Source organism: Oncorhynchus kisutch, linkage group LG28 (assembly GCF_002021735.2).
Source record: "Oncorhynchus kisutch isolate 150728-3 linkage group LG28, Okis_V2, whole genome shotgun sequence".
NCBI classification, from domain to species: domain Eukaryota; kingdom Metazoa; phylum Chordata; class Actinopteri; order Salmoniformes; family Salmonidae; genus Oncorhynchus; species Oncorhynchus kisutch.
In genome coordinates, this window is record NC_034201.2 from 49,408,805 (window position 1) to 49,429,451 (window position 20,647).

The 20,647-nt window shown below is 42.3% G+C and overlaps 1 protein-coding gene across 1 annotated transcript in view; it reads right to left on the reverse strand.

The window, feature by feature from the left end:
- Nucleotides 1–319: 319 nt before the first annotated feature.
- The window catches only part of LOC116358149 (serine/threonine-protein kinase DCLK1-like), a 27,932-nt gene continuing 7,604 nt past the window's right edge, over nucleotides 320–20,647 (reverse strand). Inside the window, exons 3-8 of the mRNA XM_031808391.1 lie at nucleotides 17,436–17,569; nucleotides 16,788–16,865; nucleotides 8,111–8,288; nucleotides 3,908–4,021; nucleotides 2,943–3,016; nucleotides 320–824 (exon numbers count right to left, since the gene is read on the reverse strand). Coding sequence (XP_031664251.1) covers nucleotides 767–824; nucleotides 2,943–3,016; nucleotides 3,908–4,021; nucleotides 8,111–8,288; nucleotides 16,788–16,865; nucleotides 17,436–17,569 — 636 coding nt within the window. The 3' untranslated portion in view covers nucleotides 320–766. The remainder of the gene's footprint in view (nucleotides 825–2,942; nucleotides 3,017–3,907; nucleotides 4,022–8,110; nucleotides 8,289–16,787; nucleotides 16,866–17,435; nucleotides 17,570–20,647) is intronic.

Genomic DNA, 20,647 nt, shown 5'->3' on the forward strand with positions numbered 1-20,647 from the left:
CCTGTTACCATGTTGACCCAGACTGGTGGAGGTGACCTGTTACCATGTAGACCCAGACTGGTGGAGGTGACCTGTTACCATTTTGACCCAGACTGGTGGAGGTGACTTGTTACCATGTTGACCCAGACAGGTGGAGGTGACCTGTTACCATGTTGACCCAGACTGGTGGAGGTGACCTGTTACCATGTTGACCCAGACTGGTGGAGTTGACCTGTTACCATGTTGACCCAGACAGGTGGAGGTGACCTGTTACCATGTTGACCCAGACAGGTGGAGGTGACCTGTTACCATATTGACCCAGACTGGTGGAGGTGACCTGTTACCATGTAGACCCAGACAGGTGGAGGTGACCTGTTACCATGTTGACCCAGACAGGTGGAGGTGACCTGTTACCATGTTGAGCATAGATCCTCACAAAGGGTTAACTGACATGTCTGCCCAGATCTCCAGCTCTCTGTCCCATGTCCCTGTCTCTGTCTCTCTGTCCCATGTCCCTGTCTCTGTCTCTCTGTCCCTGTCTCTGTCTCTCTGTCCCATGGGACAATGTTTCTCTTTTTCTCCCTTCTTCTTTTCCTGTTTTTGGACGGCCGTCCCCTGTTCCCTGTTCCACCTCTTCACCTCTCCCGTGAGAATGGTGCTATGCGAGGGATTAAGGGCGAAGACGAGGTTAAAGGTCAGAGAGAGGGGGGTGATGGTCAGGCTGGGAGGTAGCTGGGCGGTATGTCCATTTTTGTTGTTGTTGTCATCAACGGCAACAGGCATGAGCTCACATCCTGGTTGCGTCTTCGTCTGAGAACCTTCCCCTCCTTATCAAGAGCGGTGGCCTGTGGGGGGAGGAGACATGCGTCAGCCAATCAGGTCCGATGCTCACAGGGACAACACTCACGCTGAGGTTTGTTTAGAGTTTTACAGTTTGTTTAGAGGTTTACAGTTTGTTTAGAGGTTTACAGTTTGTTTTGAGGTTTACAGTTTGTTTAGAGGTTTACAGTTTGACAGCGCCACTTTTTCTACAGACAAACGTTAGTCACAGGATCGCAAAGGGAAGGTCAGATGAAAACCCACGTATCCATACACACCTGGTTGCCTTAACAACACACATTTAAACCCTGCCACAGACTACACAGTCAAACGGAGCGGGGGCAGGGCCTGTGGAAGGAAGCTATGAGAGGGGGGTCTATGAGAGGGGGTCTATGAGAGGGGGTCTATGAGAGGGGGGTCTATGAGAGGGGGGTCAGTGAGAGGGGGGTCTGTGAGAGGGGGTCTGTGAGAGGGGGTCTATGAGAGGGGGTCTATGAGAGGGGGGTCTATGAGAGGGTGGTCTGTGAGAGGGGGGTCTGTGAGAGGGGGGTCTATGAGAGGGGGATCTGTGAGAGGGGGGTCTGTGAGAGGGGGGTCTATGAGAGGGGGGTCTATGAGAGGGGGTCTATGAGAGGGGGTCTATGAGAGGGGGGTCTGTGAGAGGGGGGTCTGTGAGAGGGGGTCTGTGAGAGGGGGGTCTGTCAGAGAGGGGGGTCTGTGAGAGGGGGTCTGTGAGAGGGGGTCTATGAGAGGGGGTCTATGAGAGGGGGGTCTGTGAGAGGGGGGTCTGTGAGAGGGGGGTCTATGAGAGGGGGGTCTATGAGATGGGTCTATGAGAGGGGGTCTATGAGAGGGGGGTCTATGAGAGGGGGGTCTGTGAGAGGGGGGTCTGTGAGAGGGGGTCTGTGAGAGGGGCGTCTGTGAGAGGGGGGTCTGTGAGAGGGGGGTCTATGAGAGGGGGGTCTATGAGAGGGGGTCTATGAGAGGGGGGTCTGTGAGAGGGGGGTCTGTGAGATGGGGGTCTATGAGAGGGGGTCTATGAGAGGGGGTTTATGAGAGGAGGGTCTATGAGAGGGGGGTCTGTGAGAGGGGGTCTATGAGAGGGGGTCTATGAGAGGGGGTCTATGAGAGGAGGGTCTATGAGAGGGGGGTCTGTGAGAGGGGGTCTATGAGAGGGGGTCTATGAGAGGGGGTCTATGAGAGGAGGTCTATGAGAGGAGGTCTATGAGAGGGGTGTCTATGAGAGGGGGTCTATGAGAGGAGGTCTATGAGAGGGTGTCTATGAGAGGGGGGTCTGTGAGAGGGGGGTCTATGGGAGGGGGTCTATGAGATGGGGGTCTATGAGAGGGGGTCTATGAGAGGAGGTCTATGAGAGAGGGTCTATGAGAGGGGGTCTATGACAGGGGGGTCTATGAGAGGAGGTCTATGAGAGGGGGGTCTATGAGAGGAGGTCTATGAGAGGGGGGTCTATGAGAAGGGGTCTATGAGAGGGGGTCTATGATAAGAGGTCTATGAGAGGAGGTCTATGAGAGGGGGTCTATGAGAGGAGGTCTATGAGAGGGGGTCTATGAGAGGGGTATCTATGAGAGGGGGGTCTATGAGAGGGGGTCTATGAGAGGAGGGTCTATGAGAGGGGGGTCTATGAGAGGAGGGTCTATGAGAGATCTATGACAGGGAGACTATGAGAGGGGGGTCTATGAGAGGAGGTCTATGAGAGGAGGTCTATGAGAGGAGGTCTATGAGAGGGGGTCTATGAGAGGGGGCCTATGAAAGGGGGTCTATGAGAGGGGGGTCTATGAGAGGAGGTCTATGAGAGGAGGTCTATGAGAGGGGGTCTATGAGAGGATGTCTATGAGAGGATGTCTATGAGAGGAGGTCTATGAGAGAGGGTCTATGAGAGGAGGTCTATGAGAGGAGGTCTATGCGAGAAGGTATATGAGAGGAGGTCTATGAGAGGAGGTATATGAGAGGAGGTCTATGAGAGGAGGTCTATGAGAGGAGGTATATGAGAGGGAGCGGGGGGCAGGACATGGGTGGGGCTGATGGAGCACACAGAAGCAAGCAGCCAAATCTAGCAGCCAATCAGCACGCTGTGCCACAGGAAACGGAGCGGATATGGTTGTCGTGACAATGGGAGGTCATACCTTATCCAGTACATGGCCGGGTGCTGGTAGAAGTCCAACGACCCAGAGCGCTGCAAACAGAAGCTGTGCTCCAACTGGACAACAGAACACAGAAACCAGTATCCTTTAAATCCACTAGGACTTATAGAGAAACCAGTAGCCTTTAAAACCAGTATAACTTAATGAAAAACCAGTAACCTTTTAATCCACTAGGATTTATAGAGAAACCAGTAGCCTTTAAAACCAGTATAACTTTAATGAAAAACCAGTAACCTTTTAAACCACTAGGATTTATAGAGAAACCAGTAGCCTTTAAAACCAGTATAACTTAATGAAAAACCAGCAACCTTTAAAACCAGAATAACTTAAAGAGAAACCAGTAGCCTTTTAAACCAGTATAACTTTATGAAAAACCAGTAGGACTTATAGAGAAACCAGTAACAATTAAACCCAGTAGGACTTAATGAAACACCAGTAACCTTTAAAACCAGTAGGATTTAAAGAGAAACAAGTACAGTCAACCTTTTAAAACCAGTAACAATCAGAGAAACCAGGTTTAAACCAGTATTACTTGTAGAGAAACCAGTAAAACATTTAACCTTTGCAGGTATCAAACCAGTGGAAACCAGGTTTAAACCAGTAGGACTTATAGAGAAACCAGTAAAACATTTAACCATTGCAGGTATCAAACCAGTGGAAACCAGGTTTAAACCAGTAGGACTTATAGAGAAACCAGTAAGCTTTAAAACCAGTAACAATCAGAGAAACCAGGTTTAAACCAGTAGGACTTATAGAGAAACCAGTAAAACATGTAACCTTTGCGGGTATCAAACCAGTGGAAACCACTACATTTAGATTTCTAAACCAGGAGTTCAATTCAGTTAATTCAGACTGAGAGCCAAAGACAAAGCCAGTACAACTTAGTGGTGCCGAGTAAAAAACAACAACAGACATGTCAGCATCAATCTTTCCTGGGCGGTGTTTACCGTAATGACAGACACCCCGGCGGTGGTGTCATTAGCTTTAGGGCCGGTGTTGAAGTGCTTCTTTAACTTTCCTGCTACTGACAGCTCCTGTTCATTCTCTGACACACCGCCATCCTGCAGAGAGAGAGAGGAGAGGAGAGGAGAGGAGAGGAGAGGAGAGGAGAGGAGAGGAGAGGAGAGGAGAGGAGAGGAGAGGAGAGGAGAGGAGAGGAGAGGAGAGGAGAGAGAATTGTAGAAGAGAGGAGAGGAGAGGAGAGGAGAGGAGAGGAGAGGAGAGGAGAGGAGAGGAGAGGAGAGGAGAGGAGAGGAGAGGAGAGGAGAGGAGAGGAGAGAAGAAGAGAGGAGAAGAGAGGAGAGGAGAAGAGAAGAGAAGAGAGGAGAGGGAAGGGAAGAAGAGAGGAGAAGAGAGGAGAAGAGAAGAGAAGAGAAGAGAGGAGAGGAGAGGAGAGGAGAGGAGAGGAGAGGAGAGGAGAGGAGAGGAGAGGAGAGGAGAGGAGAGGAGAGGAGAGGAGAGGAGAGGAGAGAGAATTGTAGAAGAGAGGAGAGGAGAGGAGAGGAGAGGAGAGGAGAGGAGAGGAGAGGAGAGGAGAGGAGAGGAGAGGAGAGGAGAGGAGAGGAGAGGAGAGGAGAGAGAAGGGAAGAAGAGAGGAGAAGAGAGGAGAGGAGAAGAGAAGAGAAGAGAGGAGAGGGAAGGGAAGAAGAGAGGAGAAGAGAGGAGAGAAGAGAAGAGGAGAGAGAGGAGAGGAGAGGAGAGGAGAGAGAGGAGAGGAGAGGAGGAGGAGAGGAGAGGAGAGAGAGGAGAGGAGAGGAGGGAGGAGAGGAGAGGAGAGGAGAGGAGAGGAGAGGAGAGGAGAGGAGAGGAGAGGAAGGGAAGAAGAGAGGAGAAGAGAGGAGAGGAGAAGAGAAGAGAAGAGAAGAGAAGAGAGGAGAGGAGAGGAGAATAAGATTTCCCTTCACACTACATTAATCCTATTTAAGACCCACAGTAAAACGTTGGATGTTCAAACTGAAAAACCATTGACATGATGTACAAGACAGTTTCTGAGACGTTGTAGACACCCTGTACTGTAGGTAGTGAGGGTAGATAGACTATAGATAGATAGATTATATAGATAGACTATAGATTGACATGATGTACAAGACAGTTTCTGAGACGTTGTAGACATCCTGTACTGTAGATAGTGAGGGTATAGAGCATGAATAGATGGACTATAGATAGATAGATTACAGTGGGGCAAAAAAGTATTTAGTCAGCCACCAATTGTGCAAGTTCTCCCACTTAAAAAGATGAGAGAGGCCTGTAATTTCATCATAGGTACACTTTAACTATGACAGACAAAATGAGAGAAAAAATCCAGAAAATCACATTGTAGGATTTTTTATAAATTTATTTGCAAATTATGGTGGAAAATAAGTATTTGGTCACCACAAGCAAGATTTCTGGCTCTCACAGACCTTTAACTTCTTATTTAAGAGGCTCCTCTGTCCTCCACTCGTTACCTGTATTAATGGCACCTGTTTGAACTTGTTATCAGTATAAAAGACACCTGTCCACAACCTCAAACAGTCACACTCCAAACTCCACTATGGCCCATACCAAAGAGCTGTCAAAGGACACCAGAAACAAAATTGTAGACCTGCACCAGGCTGGGAAGACTGAATCTGCAATAGGTAAGCAGCTTGGTTTGAAGAAATCAACTGTGGGAGCAATTATTAGGAAATGGCAGAGATATAAGACCACTGATAATCTCCCTCGATCTGTGGCTCCACGCAAGATCTCACCCCGTGGGGTCAAAATGATCAAAAGAATGGTGAGCAAAAATCCCAGAACCACACTGGGGGACCTAGTGAATGACCTGCAGAGAGCTGGGACCAAAGTAACAAAGCCTACCATCAGTAACACACTACGCCGCCAGGGACTCAAATCCTGCAGTGCCAGACGTGTCCCCCTGCTTAAGCCAGTACATGTCCAGGCCCGTCTGATGTTTGCTAGAGAGCATTTGGATTATCCAGAAGAAGATTGGGAAAACGTCATATGGTCAGATGAATCCAAAATAGACCTTTTTGGTAAAAACTCAACTCGTCGTGTTTGGAGGACAAAGAATGCTGAGTTGCATCCAAAGAACACCATACCTACTGTGAAGCATGGGGGTGGAAACATCATGCTTTGGGGCTGTTTTTCTGCAAAGGGACCAGGACGACTGATCCGTGTAAAGGAAAGAATGAATGGGGCCATGTATCGTGAGATTTTGAGTGAAAACCCCCTTCCATCAGCAAGGGCATTGAAGATGAAATGTGGCTGGGTCTTTCAGTATGACAATGATCCCAAACACAACGCCCGGGCAATGAAGGAGTGGCTTCGTAAGAAGCATTTCAAGGTCCTGGAGTGGCCTAGCCAGTCTCCAGATCTCAACCCCATAGAAAATCTTTGGAGGGAGTTGAAAGTCTGTGTTGCTCAGCAACAGCCCCAAAACATCACTGCTCTAGAGGAGATCTGCATGGAGGAATGGGCCAAAATACCAGCAACAGTGTGTGAAAACCTTGTGAAGACTTACAGAAAATGTTTGACCTCTGTCATTGCCAACAAAGGGTATATAACAAAGTATTGCGATAAACTTTTGTTATTGACCAAATACTTATTTTCCACCATAATTTGCAAATAAATTCATTAAACATCCTACAATGTGATTTTCTGGATTTTTTTTTCTCCTTTTGTCTGTCATAGTTGAAGTGTACCTATGATGAAAATTAGAGGCCTCTCATCTTTTAAAGTGGGAGAACTTGCACAATTGGTGGCTGACTAAATACTTTTTTTGCCCCACTGTATATAGATGGACTATAGATAGATTATTGATGGACTATAGATAGATAGATTATATAGATGGACTATAGATAGATTATATAGATGGACTATAGATAGATTATATAGATGGACTATAGATAGATAGATTATATAGATGGACTATAGATAGATTATTGATGGACTATAGATAGATAGATTATTGATGGACTATAGATAGATAGATTATTGATGGACTATAGATAGATTATATAGATGGACTATAGATAGATTATATAGATGGACTATAGATAGATTATATAGATGGACTATAGATAGATTATATTAGATGGACTATAGATAGATTATATAGATGGACTATAGATAGATTATATAGATGGACTATAGATAGATTATATAGATGGGACTATAGATAGATAGATATATAGATGGACATAGATAGATTATATAGATGGACTATAGATAGATTATATAGATGGACTATAGATAGATTATATAGATGGACTATAGATAGATTATATAGATGGACTATAGATAGATTATATAGATGGACTATAGATAGATTATATAGATGGACTATAGATAGATTATATAGATGGACTATAGATAGATTATATAGATGGACTATAGATAGATTATATAGATGGACTATAGATAGATTATATAGATGGACTATAGATAGATTATATAGATGGACTATAGATAGATATTATATAGATGGACTATAGATAGATTATATAGATGGACTATAGATAGATTATATAGATGGACTATAGATAGATTATATAGATGGACTATAGATAGATTATATAGATGGACTATAGATAGATTATATAGATGGACTATAGATAGATTATATAGATGGACTATAGATAGATTATATAGATGGACTATAGATAGATTATATAGATGGACTATAGATAGATTATATAGATGGACTATAGATAGATTATAGATGGACTATAGATAGATTATTGATGGACTATAGATAGATTATTGATGGACTATAGATAGATTATTGATGGACTATAGATAGATTATATAGAACAAGGTTTGCAATCACACAGAGTAGAATGTTAGATGTTCCAATCAAATGTGATTGGTCACACACACATATTCAGCAGATGTGATTGGTCACACACATATTTAGCAGATGTGATTGGTCATACACATATTTAGCAGATGTGATTGGTCAACTACACATATGTTATTGCGGGTTGTAGTGAAATGCTTGTATGAAAAAACACGCAAGACAAATAAATACTGCTTATGAGCAGAGCTGACGTGCCATCGTCTGGACACGGGCAAAGACAAACACGTGTTAGCCCTTATCGTCCCCAAGGACCAAGATGGGGAATCAATGCTATAGTACGGTAGAGTATAAGGGGAGAGGTTCTACTCACCTTGACCCAAGGGTGCTCCAACACCTGTTCTGCTGTGTATCTCTGATCCACCTCCACCTGCAGCATGGACCTGATCAGCTCCTTGGCAGTCTCTGAGACATTGTCCCAGTAAAGGAGAGGGAACTCCAGCTGCCTCATTAGGATCTGGTCAAACAACACCTCCTGGTCATCACTGCTCCTATACACAACATAGAGAAACACATAAAAACATTAATATACAATATCTTAGAATTAATCTATAAGGGCAGAGGAGGTCTGGTATATTTAATCAATAAGGGCAGAGGAGGTCTGGTATATTTAATCAATAGGCCAGAGGAGGTCTGGTATATTAATCAATAAGGCCAGAGGAGGTCTGGTATATTAATCAATAAGGGCAGAGGAGGTCTGGTATATTTAATCAATAAGGCCAGAGGAGGTCTGGTATAGTTTTAATCAATAAGGCCAGAGGAGGTCTGGTATATTTAATCAATAAGGCCAGAGGAGGTCTGGTATATTTAATCAATAAGGCCAGAGGAGGTCTGGTATATTTAATCAATAAGGCCAGAGGAGGTCTGGTATATTTAATCAATAAGGCCAGAGGAGGTCTGGTATATTTAATCAATAAGGCCAGAGGAGGTCTGGTATATTTAATCAATCCAGGCCAGAGGAGGTCTGGTATATTTAATCAATAAGGCCAGAGGAGGTCTGGTATATTTAATCAATAGGCCAGAGGAGGTCTGGTATATTTAATCAATAAGGCCAGAGGAGGTCTGGTATATTTACATCAATAAGGCCAGAGGAGTCTGGTATATTTAATCATAAGGCCAGAGGAGGTCTGGTATATTTAATCAATAAGGCCAGAGGGGGTCTGGTATATTTAATCAATAAGGCCAGAGGAGGTCTGGTATATTTAATCAATAAGGCCAGAAGGAGTCTGGTATATTTAATCAATAAGGCCAGAGGAGGTCTGGTATATTTAATCAATAAGGCCAGAGGAGGTCTGGTATATTTAATCAATAAGGCCAGAGGAGTCTGGTATATTTAATCAATAAGGGCAGAGGGGGGGTGGATATTTAATCAATAAGGCCAGAGGAGGTCTGGTATATTTAATCAATAAGGCCAGAGGGGGTCTGGTATATTTAATCAATAAGGCCAGAGGGGTCTGGTATATTTAATCAATAAGGACAGAAGGGGTCTGGTATATTTAATCAATAAGGCCAGAGGAGGTCAGGTATATTTAATCAATAAGGCCAGAGGGGTCTGGTATATTTAATCAATAAGGCCAGAGGGGGTCTGGTATATTTAATCAATAAGGCCGGAGGGGGTCTGGTATATTTAATCAATAAGGTCAGAGGGGGTCTGGTATATTTAATCAATAAGGCCAGAAGGGGTCTGGTATATTTAATCAATAAGGCCAGAGGGGGTCTGGTATATTTAATCAATAAGGCCAGAGGAGTTTGGTATATTTAATCAATAAGACCAGAGGAGTCTGGTATATTTAATCAATAAGGCCAGAGGAGGTCTGGTATATTTAATCAATAAGGCCAGAGGGGGTCTGGTATATTTAATCAATAAGGCCAGAGGGGGTCTGGTATATTTAATCAATAAGGCCAGAGGAGTCTGGTATATTTAATCAATAAGGCCAGAGGAGGTCAGGTATATTTAATCAATAAGGCCAGAGGAGGTCTGGTATATTTAATCAATAAGGCCAGAGGAGTCTGGTATATTTAATCAATAAGGCCAGAGGAGGTCTGGTATATTTAATCAATAAGGCCAGAGGAGGTCTGGGATATTTAATCAATAAGGCCAGAGGGGGGTGGTATATTTAATCAATAAGGCCAGAGGGGGGGTGGTATATTTAATCAATAAGGCCAGAGGAGGTCTGGTATATTTAATCAATAAGGCCAGAGGGGGGTGGTATATTTAATCAATAAGGCCAGAGGAGGTCTGGTATATTTAATCAATAAGGCCAGAGGAGTCTGGTATATTTAATCAATAAGGCCAGAGGGGGTCTGGTATATTTAATCAATAAGGCCAGAGGGGGTCTGGTATATTTAATCAATAAGGCCAGAGGAGGTCTGGTATATTTAATCAATAAGGCCAGAGGAGGACTGGTATATTTAATCAATAAGGCCAGAGGGGGGTGGTATATTTAATCAATAAGGCCAGAGGAGGTCTGGTATATTTAATCAATAAGGCCAGAGGAGGTCTGGTATATTTAATCAATAAGGCCAGAGGAGTCTGGTATATTTAATCAATAAGGCCAGAGGAGGTCTGGTATATTTAATCAATAAGGCCAGAGGGGGTCTGGTATATTTAATCAATAAGGCCAGAGGGGTCTGGTATATTTAATCAATAAGGACAGAAGGGGTCTGGTATATTTAATCAATAAGGCCAGAGGAGGTCAGGTATATTTAATCAATAAGGCCAGAGGGGTCTGGTATATTTAATCAATAAGGCCAGAGGAGGTCTGGTATATTTAATCAATAAGGCCAGAGGGGGTCTGGTATATTTAATCAATAAGGCCAGAGGGGGTCTGGTATATTTAATCAATAAGGCCAGAGGAGTCTGGTATATTTAATCAATAAGGCCAGAGGAGGTCAGGTATATTTAATCAATAAGGCCAGAGGAGGTCTGGTATATTTAATCAATAAGGCCAGAGGAGTCTGGTATATTTAATCAATAAGGCCAGAGGAGGTCTGGTATATTTAATCAATAAGGCCAGAGGAGGTCTGGGATATTTAATCAATAAGGCCAGAGGGGGGTGGTATATTTAATCAATAAGGCCAGAGGGGGGTGGTATATTTAATCAATAAGGCCAGAGGAGGTCTGGTATATTTAATCAATAAGGCCAGAGGGGGGTGGTATATTTAATCAATAAGGCCAGAGGAGGTCTGGTATATTTAATCAATAAGGCCAGAGGAGTCTGGTATATTTAATCAATAAGGCCAGAGGGGGTCTGGTATATTTAATCAATAAGGCCAGAGGGGGTCTGGTATATTTAATCAATAAGGCCAGAGGAGGTCTGGTATATTTAATCAATAAGGCCAGAGGAGGACTGGTATATTTAATCAATAAGGCCAGAGGGGGGTGATATATTTAATCAATAAGGCCAGAGGAGGTCTGGTATATTTAATCAATAAGGCCAGAGGAGGTCTGGTATATTTAATCAATAAGGCCAGAGGAGTCTGGTATATTTAATCAATAAGGCCAGAGGAGGTCTGGTATATTTAATCAATAAGGTCAGAGGAGGACTGGTATATTTAAGCAATAAGGCCAGAGGTGGTCTGGTATATTTAATCAATAAGGCCAGAGGAGGTCTGGTATATTTAATCAATAAGGCCAGAGGAGTCTGGTATATTTAATCAATAAGGCCAGAGGAGTCTGGTATATTTAATCAATAAGGCCAGAGGAGGTCTGGTATATTTAATCAATAAGGCCAGAGGAGGTCTGGTATATTTAATCAATAAGGCCAGAGGAGGTCTGGTATATTTAATCAATAAGGCCAGAGGAGTCTGGTATATTTAAGCAATAAGGCCAGAGGAGGTCTGGGATATTTAATCAATAAGGCCAGAGGAGGTCTGGTATATTTAATCAATAAGGCCAGAGGAGGTCTGGTATATTTAATCAATAAGGCCAGAGGAGGTCTGGTATATTTAATCAATAAGGCCAGAGGAGGTCTGGTATATTTAATCAATAAGGCCAGAGGACGTCTGGTATATTTAATCAATAAGGCCAGAGGACGTCTGGTATATTCAATCAATAAGGCCAGAGGACGTCTGGTATATTTAATCAATAAGGCCAGAGGACGTCAGGTATATTTAATCAATAAGGCCAGAGGACGTCAGGTATATTTAATCAATAAGGCCAGAGGAGGTCTGGTATATTTAATCAATAAGGCCAGAGGAGTCTGGTATATTTAATCAATAAGGCCAGAGGGGGGTGGTATATTTAATCAATAAGGCCAGAGGGGGGTGGTATATTTAAGCAATAAGGCCAGAGGAGGTCTGGTATATTTAATCAATAAGGCCAGAGGACGTCTGGTATATTTAATCAATAAGGCCAGAGGAGGTCTGGTATATTTAATCAATAAGGCCAGAGGAGGTCTGGTATATTTAATCAATAAGGCCAGAGGACGTCTGGTATATTTAATCAATAAGGCCAGAGGACGTCTGGTATATTTAATCAATAAGGCCAGAGGACGTCTGGTATATTTAATCAATAAGGCCAGAGGAGGACTGGTATATTTAATCAATAAGGCCAGAGGAGGTCTGGTATATTTAATCAATAAGGCCAGAGGAGGTCTGGTATATTTAATCAATAAGGCCAGAGGAGGTCTGGTATATTTAATCAATAAGGCCAGAGGAGGTCTGGTATATTTAATCAATAAGGCCAGAGGACGTCTGGTATATTTAATCAATAAGGCCAGAGGAGGTCTGGTATATTTAATCAATAAGGCCAGAGGAGGTCTGGTATATTTAATCAATAAGGCCAGAGGACGTCTGGTATATTTAATCAATAAGGCCAGAGGAGGTCTGGTATATTTAATCAATAAGGCCAGAGGAGGTCTGGTATATTTAATCAATAAGGCCAGAGGAGGTCTGGTATATTTAATCAATAAGGCCAGAGGAGGTCTGGTATATTTAATCAATAAGGCCAGAGGAGGTCTGGTATATTTAATCAATAAGGCCAGAGGAGGTCTGGTATATTTAATCAATAAGGCCAGAGGAGGTCTGGTATATTTAATCAATAAGGCCAGAGGAGGTCTGGTATATTTAATCAATAAGGCCAGAGGAGGTCTGGTATATTTAATCAATAAGGCCAGAGGAGGTCTGGTATATTTAATCAATAAGGCCAGGAGGAGGTCTGGTATATTTATCAATAAGGCCAGAGGAGGTCTGGTATATTTAATCAATAAGGCCAGAGGAGGTCTGGTATATTTAATCAATAAGGCCAGAGGAGGTCTGGTATATTTAATCAATAAGGCCAGAGGAGGTCTGGTATATTTAATCAATAAGGCCAGAGGAGGTCTGGTATATTTAATCAATAAGGCCAGAGGAGGTCTGGTATATTTAATCAATAAGGCCAGAGGAGGTCTGGTATATTTAATCAATAAGGCCAGAGGAGGTCTGGTATATTTAATCAATAAGGCCAGAGGAGGTCTGGTATATTTAATCCAATAAGGCCAGAGGAGGTCTGGTATATTTAAATCAATAAGGCAGAGGAGGTCTGGTATATTTAATCAATAAGGCCAGAGGAGGTTCTGGTATATTTAATCAATAAGGCCAGAGGAGGTCTGTATAATTTAATCAATAAGGACAGAGGAGGTCTGGTATATTTAATAATAAGGCCAGAGGAGGTCTGGTATATTAATCAATAAGGCCAGAGGAGGTCTGGTATATTTAATCAATAAGGCCAGAGGAGGTCTGGTATATTTAATCAATAAGGACAGAGGAGGTCTGGTATATTTAATCAATAGGCCAGAGGAGTCTGGTATACTTTATCAAGTAAGGGCCAGAGGAGGTCTGGTATATTTAATCAATAAGGCCAGAGGAGGTCTGGTATATTTAATCAATAAGGACAGAGGAGGTCTGGTATATTTAATCAATAAGGCCAGAGGAGGTCTGGTATATTTAATCAATAAGGCCAGAGGAGGTCTGGTATATTTAATCAATAAGGACAGAGGAGGTCTGGTATATTTAATCAATAAGGACAGAGGAGGTCTGGTATATTTAATCAATAAGGCCAGAGGAGGTCTGGTATATTTAATCAATAAGGCCAGAGGAGGTCTGGTATATTTAATCAATAAGGCCAGAGGAGGTCTGGTATATTTAATCAATAAGGACAGAGGAGGTCTGGTATATTTAATCAATAAGGACAGAGGAGGTCTGGTATATTTAATCAATAAGGACAGAGGAGGGTCTGGTATATTTAATCAATAAGGACAGAGGAGGTCTGGTATATTTAATCAATAAGGACAGAGGAGGTCTGGTATATTTAATCAATAAGGACAGAGGAGGTCTGGTATATTTAATCAATAAGGCCAGAGGAGGTCTGGTATATTTAATCAATAAGGCAGAGGAGGTCTGGTATATTTAATCAATAAGGACAGAGGAGGTCTGGTATATTTAATCAATAAGGCCAGAGGAGGTCTGGTATATTTAATCAATAAGGCCGGAGGAGGTCTGGTATATTTAATCAATAAGGCCAGAGGAGGTCTGGTATATTTAATCAATAAGGCCAGAGGAGGTCTGGTATATTTAATCAATAAGGCCAGAGGAGTCTGGTATATTTAATCAATAAGGCCAGAGGAGGTCTGGTATATTTAATCAATAAGGCCAGAGGAGGTCTGGTATATTTAATCAATAAGGCCAGAGGAGGTCTGGTATATTTAATCAATAAGGCCAGAGGAGGTCTGGTATATTTAATCAATAAGGCCAGAGGAGGTCTGGTATATTTAATCAATAAGGCCAGAGGAGGTCTGGTATATTTAATCAATAAGGCCAGAGGAGGTCTGGTATATTTAATCAATAAGGCCAGAGGAGGTCTGGTATATTTAATCAATAAGGCAAGAGGAGGTCTGGTATATTTAATCAATAAGGCCAGAGGAGGTCTGGTATATTTAATCAATAAGGCCAGAGGAGGTCTGGTATATTTAATCAATAAGGACAGAGGAGGTCTGGTATATTTAATCAATAAGGCCAGAGGAGGTCTGGTATATTTAATCAATAAGGCCAGAGGAGGTCTGGTATATTTAATCAATAAGGCCAGAGGAGGTCTGGTATATTTAATCAATAAGGACAGAGGAGGTCTGGTATATTTAATCAATAAGGCCAGAGGAGGTCTGGTATATTTAATCAATAAGGCCAGAGGAGGTCTGGTATATTTAATCAATAAGGCCAGAGGAGGTCTGGTATATTTAATCAATAAGGACAGAGGAGGTCTGGTATATTTAATCAATAAGGCCAGAGGAGGTCTGGTATATTTAATCAATAAGGCCAGAGGAGGTCTGGTATATTTAATCAATAAGGACAGAGGAGGTCTGGTATATTTAATCAATAAGGACAGAGGAGGTCTGGTATATTTAATCAATAAGGCCAGAGGAGGTCTGGTATATTTAATCAATAAGGCCAGAGGAGGTCTGGTATATTTAATCAATAAGGCCAGAGGAGGTCTGGTATATTTAATCAATAAGGACAGAGGAGGTCTGGTATATTTAATCAATAAGGACAGAGGAGGTCTGGTATATTTAATCAATAAGGACAGAGGAGGTCTGGTATATTTAATCAATAAGGACAGAGGAGGTCTGGTATATTTAATCAATAAGGACAGAGGAGGTCTGGTATATTTAATCAATAAGGACAGAGGAGGTCTGGTATATTTAATCAATAAGGCCAGAGGAGGTCTGGTATATTTAATCAATAAGGCCAGAGGAGGTCTGGTATATTTAATCAATAAGGCCAGAGGAGGTCTGGTATATTTAATCAATAAGGCCAGAGGAGGTCTGTATATTTAATCAATAAGGCCAGAGGAGGTCTGGTATATTTAATCAATAAGGCCAGAGGAGGTCTGGTATATTTAATCAATAAGGCCAGAGGGGGGTGGTATATTTAATCAATAAGGCCAGAGGAGGTCTGGTATATTTAATCAATAAGGCCAGAGGGGGGTGGTATATTTAATCAATAAGGCCAGAGGAGGTCTGGTATATTTAATCAATAAGGGCAGAGGAGGTCTGGTATATTTAATCAATAAGGCCAGAGGAGGTCTGGTATATTTAATCAATAAGGCCAGAGGAGGTCTGGTATATTTAATCAATAAGGCCAGAGGAGGTCTGGTATATTACTTCATAGTTTGATGTCATCACTATTATTCTACAATGTAAAAAATATTAAAAAATAAAGAAAAACCTTTGAATGAGGAGCTGTATGTATGTATGACTGGTTACTGTATATTGTCATCATTGAAGGGTAGCCTAGTGGTTAGAGCGGTGGACTAGTAACCGGAAGGTTGCAAGTTCAAACCCCTGAGCTGACAAGGTACAAATCTGTCGTTCTGCCCCTGAACAGGCAGTTAACCCACTGTTCCTAGGCCGTCATTGAAAATAAGAATTTGTTCTTAACTGACTTGCCTAGTTAAATAAAGGTAAAAAAATTAATAAAAATTGTGCCGTTGCCGTCCATACAGTTAACATTACAGACTTGTTAGCTTGTAGCTAGCGAACGTTACTGGATAGGACATTCGCTATCTTATATGCCTGTTACACGCAAGTGTCAAGGCCCATGGTTTAACACAGATGACTTCAGTTATGTGGAAAACCTATAAATAGATATAGCTTCCGTTGTTTGTAGCTTTCCACTCATCTGACTGGTGTTAGCTAGCTACTAGCGCTGTTGCTACGCAACCCACCATGTATCAGAACTCTAAAACTAAAACTAAATATCAGCGCTGGTTCCATATGATGTTGTTGGCATGCCGATAGCCTTTCTCTGGGCTCAGAGATTCAGCACTACCTCCTTCCAACCACATGACGGGGCACGGCACCAATCACTGAAGCTCTGGATTCCACTCCAGACGTTGATTCATCAAAGTGAAGACAGTCAGTATTACATGTCAGATTGGAAAGGGGTTTCGTGTACAGTGGGACAGTTTAACTGTGTAATTCACCATAACTGTGTAGTCAGGATTCAGTTGATCTTACCCACGGAAGGGAGGGAAGCCACACAACAAGATGTAGGCGATGACTCCTACTGCCCAGATATCTACCTTAAGGCCATACCTAGAACACAAAGAGAGAGAGAGAATACACAGGTCAGAGAGAAAGAGCGAGGGAGAGAGAGAGACAGGAAGGGAGAGAGAGAGAGGGAGAGAGAGAGAAAAGGAGGGAGAGAGAGAGAGAGGGAGGTGGAAGAGATAGATAGAGAGTTGGAGGAGGGAGGGAGGGAGAGAGAGGGAGAGAGACAGGAAGGGAGAGAGAGGGAGAGAGAGAGAAAGGGAGGGAGGGAGAGAGAGAGAGAGAGAGAGGGAGGTGGAAGAGAGAGAGAGTTGGAGGAAGGAGGGAGAGGGAGAGGGAGAGAGAGGGGGGTGGGAGAGAGAGAGGGAGGTGGAAGAGATAGAGAGAGAGGAAGAGGGAGAGAGAGATAGAGAGATAGGTGGAGGAGGGAGGGAGAGAGAGAGAGAGAGAGAGCGAGGTGGAAGAGGGAGAGAGAGAGAGAGAGAGGAGAGAGAGAGAGAGAGAGAGAGAGAGAGGGAAGAGGGTAAGATAGAGAGAGAGGGAAGTGGAAGAGAGAGAGAGAGAGAGGGAGGTAGAAGAGGGAGAGGGGGGGGGGGGGTAAGGAGACACACGTACCCTGTCTCTGCGATGATCTCGGGTGCTACATATGTGGGTGTCCCACAGACTGTGTAGAGAGGTCCGTCTACTACCGTGGCCAGACCAAAGTCTCCCAACTTCAGACTCTTACTGCCATCAGCATGCTCATACACCTGGAGGGGAGAGGAGAGAAGAAGGGAGAGTAGAGTAGAGTAGAGTAGAGTAGAGGAGAGGAGAGGAGAGGAGAGGAGAGGAGAGGAGAGGAGAGGAGAGGAGGTATTCACACTTCCAGTGACATGTATTCACACACTGAATACTTCCAGTGACATGTATTCACACACTGAATACTTCCAGTGACATGTATTCACACTGAATACTTCCAGTGACATGTATTCACACACTGAATACTTCCAGTGACATGTATTCACACGGAATACTTCCAGTGACATGTATTAACACACTGAATACTTCCAGTGACATGTATTCACACACTGAATACTTCCAGTGACATGTATTCACACACTGAATACTTCCAGTGACATGTATTCACACTGAATACTTCCAGTGACATGTATTCACACACTGAATACTTCCAGTGACATGTATTCACACTGAATACTTCCAGTGACATGTATTCACACTGAATACTTCCAGTGACATGTATTCACACACTGAATACTTCCAGTGACATGTATTCACACTGAATACTTCCAGTGACATGTATTCACACACTGAATACTTCCAGTGACATGTATTCACACTGAATACTTCCAGTGACATGTATTCACACACTGAATACTTCCAGTGACATGTATTCACACGGAATACTTCCAGTGACATGTATTAACACACTGAATACTTCCAGTGACATGTATTCACACACTGAATACTTCCAGTGACATGTATTCACACACTGAATACTTCCAGTGACATGTATTCACACTGAATACTTCCAGTGACATGTATTCACACATTGAATACTTCCAGTGACATGTATTCACACGGAATACTTCCAGTGACATGTATTCACACACTGAATACTTCCAGTGACATGTATTCACACGGAATACTTCCAGTGACATGTATTAACACACTGAATACTTCCAGTGACATGTATTCACACACTGAATACTTCCAGTGACATGTATTCACACACTGAATACTTCCAGTGACATGTATTCACACTGAATACTTCCAGTGACATGTATTCACACACTGAATACTTCCAGTGACATGTATTCACACTGAATACTTCCAGTGACATGTATTCACACTGAATACCTCCAGTGACATGTATTCACACACTGAATACTTCCAGTGACATGTATTCACACTGAATACTTCCAGTGACATGTATTCACACACTGAATACTTCCAGTGACATGTATTCACACTGAATACTTCCAGTGACATGTATTCACACACTGAATACTTCCAGTGACATGTATTCACACGGAATACTTCCAGTGACATGTATTCACACACTGAATACTTCCAGTGACATGTATTCACATGGAATACTTCCAGTGACATGTATTCACACACTGAATACTTCCAGTGACATGTATTCACACACTGAATACTTCCAGTGACATGTATTCACACACTGAATACTTCCAGTGACATGTATTCACACGGAATACTTCCAGTGACATGTATTCACACACTGAATACTTCCAGTGACATGTATTCACACGGAATACTTCCAGTGACATGTATTAACACACTGAATACTTCCAGTGACATGTATTCACACACTGAATACTTCCAGTGACATGTATTCACACTGAATACTTCCAGTGACATGTATTCACACACTGAATACTTCCAGTGACATGTATTCACACTGAATACTTCCAGTGACATGTATTCACACTGAATACTTCCAGTGACATGTATTCACACACTGAATACTTCCAGTGACATGTATTCACACTGAATACTTCCAGTGACATGTATTCACACACTGAATACTTCCAGTGACATGTATTCACACTGAATAGTTCCAGTGACATGTATTCACACACTGAATACTTCCAGTGACATGTATTCACACTGAATACTTCCAGTGACATGTATTCACACACTGAATACTTCCAGTGACATGTATTCACACGGAATACTTCCAGTGACATGTATTCACACACTGAATACTTTCAGTGACATGTATTCACACACTGAATACTTCCAGTGACATGTATTCACACGGAATACTTCCAGTGACATGTATTAACACACTGAATACTTCCAGTGACATGTATTCACACACTGAATACTTCCAGTGACATGTATTCACACACTGAATACTTCCAGTGACATGTATTCACACTGAATACTTCCAGTGACATGTATTCACACGGAATACTTCCAGTGACATGTATTCACACACTGAATACTTCCAGTGACATGTATTCACACGGAATACTTCCAGTGACATGTATTAACACACTGAATACTTCCAGTGACATGTATTCACACACTGAATACTTCCAGTGACATGTATTCACACAACCGCAAAACATTTATGTGGCATGATTCAGTCATGTAGCTACTTTTGCCATAAAATGAATAACCTTTTGTCTTTTATAAAGGTCAGTTAGAGATCTCCGAGTCTTTGGGGACTTTTACACAGTGGTGTAAAGTACTTAAGTAAAAACACTTCAAGTACTACTTAAATAGGTATATATATATATATACTAAATATACTACTTAAATAGGTATATATATATATACTAAATATACTACTTAAATAGGCGTCCCGCTTAAACTTCTGGTGAAACCGGAGGGCGCGCGATTCCAATAAATAATCATACAAATTATGGATATTGAACATTCTTCCTAGGTATTGGCCTTTCTAGGGAGTTTTTCCTAGCCACCGTGCTTCTACACCTGCATTGCTTGCTGTTTGGGGTTTTAGGCTGGGTTTCTGTACAGCACTTTGAGATATCAGCTGATGTACGAAGGGCTATATAAATAAATTTGATTTGATTTGATTTTGATTTAGATACATATAAGTGTCTTATATCGGCTGAAAGCTTAAAGTCTTGTTAATCTAACTGCACTGTCCGATTTACAGTAGCTATTACAGTGAAAGTATGCCATGTGATTGTTTGAGGACGGCGTCCCACATCAAAATATTTTTCCACCAGCACAGGTTTCATACATGCACAAATAGAGATAAAATATTAACTTACTTTTTGAAAATCTTCCTCTGATTTGTCATCCAAAGGGTCCCAGCTATAACATGTAGT